At 49.6% G+C, this 7,977-nt stretch overlaps 1 protein-coding gene across 1 annotated transcript; it reads right to left on the bottom strand.

Annotated features, from left to right (window-relative positions):
- Window positions 1–5,548: 5,548 nt before the first annotated feature.
- On the bottom strand, window positions 5,549–7,121 carry LOC112617911 (cytochrome P450 2S1-like; the record flags this gene model as incomplete). The annotated part of the gene is made up of 2 exons (XM_025374560.1): window positions 5,549–6,806; window positions 6,980–7,121. Coding segments are annotated over 2 exons (351 nt in total), but the record flags the coding sequence as incomplete, so codon positions are not given.
- Window positions 7,122–7,977: the final 856 nt, after the last annotated feature.

The raw sequence follows: 7,977 nt of genomic DNA, 5'->3' as shown, positions 1-7,977 counted from the left end.
CCACAATAACTGGCTAAATTTTTTAGTTTTTCGTAGAGACAGGGTCTCACTTTGTTATCTGGGCTAGTTTTGCACTCCTGGGCTCAAGAGATCCTCCCGCCTCAGCCTCCCAAATTGCTGGGATTACATGCGTGAGTCACCGCACACCTGGCTGGTTGGCAGAGTTTCTAACAGAGGGATCAGGACCTGGACACATTAATTTTAAGTGTCACTACACATGGGACCATCAGTTATTGCAATGCGATGCAACGAGATGTGGCCTAGAACCTCCGGTGAGGATCTCTTGCCAGAATGAGCCTGAATCTGATCTAATTCCCAGTTTACAGGAGATCCTGGGAACAGAAGGACATCTTGAACAACACCACAAAGATACTGTCAGCCTAATCCAGAATGTGAAAAATTGTACAGGGCCAATGACCCAGTTGATTGAGGAAATCAATGGCATATAAAAGAATGGGTAACAGTTACAGATTTAAAAAACTTCAAAGACATTTCAAACAAAATTCAGATTCTGATTTGAACAAACCAATCTTAAAAGACATTGATATCCCAGCACTTTGGGAGGCCAAGGTGAGAGGATTGCTTGAGCCCAAGAATTGGAGGCCAGCCTGCGAAATAAAGGGAGACTCCATCTCAAAAAAAAAAAAAAAAAAGTTTTTTTAAATTAGCTGGGTGTGGTGGTGTGTGCCTGTAATCACAGCTACTCAGGAGGCTGAGACAAGAGGATCGCTTGAGCCTGGGAAGCAGAGGTTGCAGTGAGCAGAGATTGTGCCACCACACTCCAGCCTGGGAAACAGAGCAAGACCCTATCTTTAAAAAAAAAAAAAGGACAGCCGGGCGCGGTGGCTCACGCCTGTAATCCCAGCACTTTGGGAGGCCGAGGCGGGCGGATCACGAGGTCAGGAGATCGAGACCATCCTGGTGAACACGGTGAAACCCTGTCTCTACTAAAAATACAAAAAATTAGCCGGGCGTGGTGGGCACCTGTAGTCCCAGCTACTTGGGAGGCTGAGGCAGGAGAATGGTGGGAACCTGGGAGGCAGAGCTTGCAGTGAGCCGAGATCACACCACTGCACTCCAGCCTGGGTAGCAGAGCAAGACTCCGTCTCAAAAAAAAAAAAAAAAGGACAGGCGAGGCACGGTGGCTCACACCTGTAATCCTAGCCTATTGGGAGGCCAACGCGGGCGAATCACCAGGTCAGGAGTTCCAGACCAGCCTGACCAACATGGCGAAACCCCGTCTCTACTAAAAATATAAAAATTATATGGGTGTGGTGGTGCACACTGGTAGTCTCAGCTACTTGGGAGCTCGTGAGGCTGAGGCAGGAGAATCACTTGAACCTGAGAGGCGGAGGTTGCAGTGAGCCGAGATCGCGCCACTGCACTCCAGCCTGGGCAACAGAGCAAGACTCCGTCTCAAAAAAAAAAAAAAAAAAGGACATTTATGAGACTATCAGAGAAATGTGAAAATGTGAACACTGATTATGAATACAATGAATGAATAACAGAATTGTTCATTGTGATAGGTGTGAAAGTGAGTATTGCAGTTTTGACTTTTAAAAAATAAACTTTAACAGGGAGTTATTGTGTTTGTTGTTGTTGTTGAAGGTGGGCTCCCTCTGTCACCCAGGCTGGAGTGCAGTGGAGTGATCATAGCTCACTGCAGCCTCGTCCTCCCAGGCTCAGGTGATCCTCTCACCTCAGCCTCCTGAGTAACTGGGACTACAAGTGTGCACCACCACACCGGGCTCACTTTTTGTAGAGAGAGGGTTTCCCTATGTTACCCAGACTGGTCTTGAACTCTTGGGCTCAAGAGATCCACGTGCCTTGGACTCCCAAAGTGCTGAGATTACAGGTGTGAGCCACCACGCTCGGCCAGAGTTATTATTTAATGGGTAGTTTTTGTTGGAAACAATGGAAACATTTTGGGCATAAATAGTGGTGATGGTTATACAACATTGTGAATATATTTTTTGTTTGATTTTTTTGAGACAGAGTTTCGCTCTCGTTGCCCAGACTGGGGTGCAGTGGCACGATCTCCGCTCACCGCAACTTCCACCTCCCGGGTTCAAGCGATTCTCCTGCCTTAGCCTCCCGAGTAGCTGGGATTACAGGTGCCTGCCGTCACGCCTGGCTAATTTTTGTATTTTTAGTAGGGACCGGGTTTTACCATGTTGTCCAGGCTGGTCTCGAACTCCTGACCTTAAGTGATCTGCCCGCCTCAGCCTCCCAAAGTGTTGGGATTATAGGCATGAGCCACCACACCTGGCCCCATTGCCTTAATTTTAAAAGAAGAAAACCTTAAACTTCATTCCTTTTCAAAGTGCACTGACATATAAAAAAAATAGTAATATTAAATCCAAGAAGAATTTAGCACATATTTATTTCCTATGAAGTTCTAAAATTTTTCACATTTCTTTTGGGATTTTTTTTTTTTTTTTTCCTTGAATCAGAGTCTTGCCCTTTTGCCCAGGCTGATCTTGAACCCCTGGACTCAAGCAATCCTCCTGCCTCGGCCCCTCAACATGGTAGGGTTAGAGGTGTGAGCCACTGTGCCTGGCCCACATTTCTCACATCTTATCAATTTATTAAGGCTTTAAGATGGTAAAGCCTCAGCCAAGGTGTGGCCAGCTAGGAGGTGGCAAAGTTAGGATCTGATTCCAATCTCATCTTTCAGTTCTCTATTATTCTGTTTTGTGCTACCTCTGTAGAACTTAAGCCAATAAAGTGTTAATATCTTGGAATTTTTTTTTTTTTAAACTTTAGCTAATGATATATGCATTGCTTAAGTTTTTTGATGAACTGATAGGTGCAATTTCGTCAGAAATGCCTAAAAAATCCTGAACTGGTCTGGGCACAGTGGCTCATGCCTGGCCAACATGGCGAAACCCCATCTACACTAAAAAAACAAAAATTAACCAGGCGCTTGACGGTAATCCCAGCTACTCAGGAGGCTGAGGCAGGAGAATCGCTTGAACTCGGGAGGTGGAGGCTGCAGTGAGCCAAGATCATGCCACTGCGCTCCAGGTTGGGTGACAGAGTGAGACTCCGTCAAAAAAAAAAAAAAAAAAAATCAGCCAGGCGCAGTGGCTCACGTGGCCACCAGCTCAGGATTTATTTATTTATTTATTTATTTATTTATTTATTTATTTATTTTGAGACAGAGTTTTGCTGTAGTCCCAGCACTTTGGGAGGCCGAGGCAGGTAGATCACCTGAGGTCTGAGGTCAGGAGTTTGAGGCCAGCCTGACCAACATGGAGAAATCCCATCTCTACCAAAAACACAAAAATTAGCCGGGCGTGGTGGCGCATGCCTGTAATCCTAGCTACTGGGGAGGCTGAGGCTGGAGAATTGCTTGAACCCGGGAGGTGGAGGTTGCGGTGAGCCAAGATCGCGCCATTGCACTCCAGCCTGGGCAACAAGAGCAAAACTCTGTCTCAAAATAAATAAATAAATAAATAAATAAATCCTGAGCTGGTGGCCACGTGGGTAGAAATGTTAGAAAGCAGTGTAGCGAAGTGCTAGTGGGAGAACCCTGGAGGTGCACAAGGTGTTCCTTGTACAATTCCCTCAACTTTGCTGCATGTTTGAAAAATGTCTTCATAAAATGTCAAGGGCAAAAATGTCCTTAACTCTTAGAAACGTGTATTAAATTACTTTCTGTAATTTGCCTTAAAATAATCTTTAAAGGCCAGGCGCGGTGGCTCAAGCCTGTAATCCCAGCACTTTGGGAGGCCGAGACGGGCGGATCATGAGGTCAGGAGATCGAGACCATCCTGGCTGACACGGTGAAACCCCGTCTCTACTAAAAAATACAAAAACTTAGCCGGGCGAGGTGGCGGGCGCCTGTAGTCCCAGCTACTCGGGAGGCTGAGGCAGGAGAATGGCGTAAACCCGGGAGGTGGAGCTTGCAGTGAGCTGAGATCCGGCCTCTGCACTCCAGCCTGGGCGACAGAGCGAGACTCCGTCTCAAAAAAAAAAAAAAAAAAAAAAAAAAATATTTAAAAAGCAATAGGTAGCCAGGCACGGTGGCTCACACCTGTAATCCCAGCACTTTGGGAGGCCAAGGCAGGCAGATCACCTGAGGTCAGGAGTTCAAGACCAGCCTGGCCAACATGGCGAAACCCCGTCTCTACTAAAAATACAAAAATTAGCCAGGCTTGGTGGCAGGCGCCTGTAATTTCAGCTACTCAGGAGGTTGAGGCAGGAGAACTGCTTGAACATAAGAGGCGGAGGTTACAGTGAGCTGAGATGGTGCCACTGCACTCCAGCCTGGGAAACGGAGTGAGACTGTCTCAAAAAAAAAAAAAAAGATAAATAAATAAATAAAAAGCAATAGGTAAAATAAAAATATCAGGACAGGGTACAGTGACTCACACCTGTAATCCCAGCACTTTGGGAGGCTGGGATGGAAACTCTTGAGGCCTGGAATTTGAGACCAGTGTGGGCTATATAGTGAGACCTTCTCTATAAAAAATAAAAATAAGAAATTTAGCCAGGTGTGATGGCATGCATCTGTAGTCCCAGCTGCTTGGAGGCCGAGGCGGGAGGATCACTTGAGTCTAGGAGTCCAAGGCCAAGGCCACAGTGAACTATGATCATGCTACTGCACCCCAGCTTAGACAACAAAGCAAAACCCCATCTCAAAAAAAGAAGAGGCAGAAAAGGATATAGATGAAGTAAAAGCTGCAGAAAGTTGATGACTATTGAAATGAGGCTGGGTGCTGCGCACCTGAGGGCTCACTGTATCATTCTACTTTTGTGTATGTTTGCAAACTTCTTTGCTAGATAAGAAATTCATCTAGCAGCAGCTCATGCCTGTAACCCCAGCACTTTGGGAGGCCGAGGCGGGCAGATCACCTGAAGTCAGGAGTTCGAGACCAGCCTGGGCAACATGGTGAAACCCCGTCTCTACCAAAAATACAAAAATTAGCTGGGCGTGGTGGCACATATCTGTAATCACAGCTACTTGGGAGGCTGAGGCAGGAGAATCGCTTAAACCCGGGAGGCGGAGGCTGCAGTGAGCCAAGATCACACTGCCGTACTCCAGCCTGGGTGACAGAGTGAGACTCCGTCTCAAAAAAAAAAAAAAAAAGAAATTTAGAAGTGCGTCTGGTTTCCTTGTGAAGAGGAGGCAAGAGAAAAAGGGTGGAAGAAGTGTGAGTGGGTTTAGGGTCTGTGTTGCAAGCTAGTTCCTGTGCTCAAGTTTGAAGAGTTCTTGTGCTTTCAAGTTTGAAGAGTCTCTAGGGTCTGGATCTAGTTGGCTTCAGGCTTTCCCTGACTGAGGAAGCCCCCAAGGTCCGCAGTCCAGCTTGGGTTACCCTCTCCTTCCCCACTTCTCACCGCCGGACACCTTGGCCCTTTTTGAAAGTGAGGCCCAGGGCGGCCCCAGCCCTGCCCCTCCTCCCAGCTCCACATCTGGTCCTGATGTCAACAGCCAGGGTGGGCGGTGGCCATGTTTTTCAGCTCCCGCCCAGCCTCAGGGGAGGGGTGGACTGCCCTGTTCCCACCCCTTACTCACAGTGACTGACACGGGTCACACACGCAGTAGACTAAAGGCCAGGAACAAACTTTAATTCCCAAACCGGACCCTTAAATCACAAGGACGTCAGATCTGGCTCAATCCCTGACAGGGTGAATTGGAACCTGGCCCCTACTTGGTCTCTAACCCCTTCCACTGGGTCTAGTGGGGACTCTGATGCCAAATAGGGGCTGTAGATCAGTGAGGACGTACGTGTGTATGGAGGGGTAGCAGGAGCCGCTTGGTTACATAAGCACGTGTTGGGGTGGGGCAGGTGTCCCTCTGGTCTGAGGGTCCTCGTATGTCCAAGGTCTCCGTGCATAATTGCAGACCCAGATGTCTCTGCATTTGGGGGAATCAGGGTGCTTAAAAAGGGGTGACTGAGGGCTGCACTTGAGAAGGTGGCTGGGGACTGTGCCTCCGTAGGAGCGGCGTGTCTAAGTGGGAAGATACTCCGGGAAACCAGGACGATGTCATATGTGGGTAGCTGTGTGGACTAGTGGTTGGGGGTATGTGGACATCGGTGGTCACAGGCTGGGAGAGTGGTGCAGCCACGAGAGGGAGCATGTGTCAGGGCCATAGACAGTGACGGTCTCTCTGTGGCATGACTCAGGAGGGGGCATGCTGTTCCCTGTGCCAGGCACCAGAGACAGGGACACTGAGAAGTTTGATGAATGGAGAGGGCGTGTGAGCTGTGAATATGTGTGGCTGTTTCTGTGGCTTATAAAGGTGACAGGCAGACTCCCACATTTCAGGTGAAGATCCAGGGGAGTTGGTGGGTTACCTGGCTATGTGCTCGTGATTGCAGATGGACTATATTGATGTCTGTGGAAAGCTAACGCAGCAGTTGCTTTGTGGCTCTTGTAGTTGTGTATGAGTGTGTGGTTGTGCATCTTAACAGCAGCATGAGTCAAGTGAGTGAGTGTGTGGGCCGTGGGACAGTCTCCGGAAAACAGCTGCAGGTGTGTAATGTGGCTGCCTGCAGTGTACACTTTGGAGACATTAACCCTGTCCATACCCACTGTTGAGGCTGGAGGCACCGTCCCGGGCACCCACCACCTCCAAGTTGCCTTCCTTCATGTGGTCTGCGTGGTGGAATGAAGGTCAGTGGGACGGACTTGCAGTTGGAAGGCTGGGGGGATGTTGAAAAGGCCACTGATGGTGGGCTTGAGGCTCAGGGAGTCCAGTGGGCACGAGCTCTCCAGGGAGAAGGCTTGCAGGATGGTGGTGAAGAAGAGGAAGAGCTCTGCTTTTGCCAGGCCCTCTCCGAGGCAGACACGCTTCCCTTGTGAGGAGAGAGAGAGAGAAAGGGCTGAGCCAGTCCTCCTCACACCTAGGCCCACGGGGAGAACAGGGGGGCCAACAGTAAGCCCAGGGTGCAGAAGGGTGCCCCCAGCTGGCACAGATGCCTGGAGTTTGCCAGCGCCTGCTCGTGATACCCAAGGCTGCAACAGATACCTAAGGAGAAGGGCAGGAACGCCTCATGCTTCCTGAACCGTCCATCTGCATCCAGGAAACGGTCTGGGTTGAACTCTTCTGGGTGCTTGAAGATGCTGGGGTCATGCAGGATGGAGCCAAGGAGGGGAAAGACCTCCGTGCCCTGAGGGGAAATAATAATCAAGCTACAAATCCCTTCCCACTCCAGTCTATTCGGTCCTCGAGTATGGAGCACAAGTCTGGGGTGCCAGGGACACGAGTTTACAAACATAACGGCATCAACATTTGTTGAGTGTTGAGTGGCATGCAGCAGCTCATGCCTGTAATCCCAGCCACGTGGGAGGCTGAGGTGAGAGAAGCATTTGAGCCCAGGAGTTTGAGACCGGCCTGGGCAATATAACAAGACCTTGTCTCTCCGAAAAATGAAAAAATTAGCCAGGCATGGTGGCGTGAGCCCATAGTCCCAGCTGCTCAGGAGGCTGAGGTGAGAGGATCACTTGAGCCCAGGAGTTCAAGGCTGCTGTGAGCTATGCTTGTACCACTGCACCCCAGCCTGGGAGGCAGAGAGAGACCCTGTCAAGAAAGAAAGAGAGGAAGGGAGGAAGGGAGGAAGGGAGGAAGGGAGGAAGGAAGGAAGGAAGGAAGGAAGGAAGGAAGGAAGGGAGGAAGAGAGAGGGAAAGAAAGAAAAGGAAAGAAAGAGGGAAGGAAGGAACGAAAGAAAAGAAAAGAAAGCCGGGTGTAGTGGCTCAAGCCTGTAATCCCAGCACTTTGGGAGGCCAAGGCGGGCAGATCACGAGCTCAGGAGATTGAGACCATCTTGGCTGACACGGTGAAACCCCGTCTCTACTAAAAATACAAAAAAATTAGCCAGGCCTGGTGACGGGCACCTGTAGTCCCAGCTATTGGGGAGGCTGAGGCAGGAGAATGGCGTGAACGCGGGAGGTGGAGCTTGCAGTGAGCCAAGATCGCGTCACTGCACTCCAGCCTGGGCGACAGAGCGAGACTCCGTCTCAAAAAA

Source organism: Theropithecus gelada, unplaced genomic scaffold (assembly GCF_003255815.1).
Source record: "Theropithecus gelada isolate Dixy unplaced genomic scaffold, Tgel_1.0 HiC_scaffold_602, whole genome shotgun sequence".
In the NCBI taxonomy this organism is placed as follows: domain Eukaryota; kingdom Metazoa; phylum Chordata; class Mammalia; order Primates; family Cercopithecidae; genus Theropithecus; species Theropithecus gelada.
This window is presented reverse-complemented; position numbering and strand designations above follow the sequence as displayed.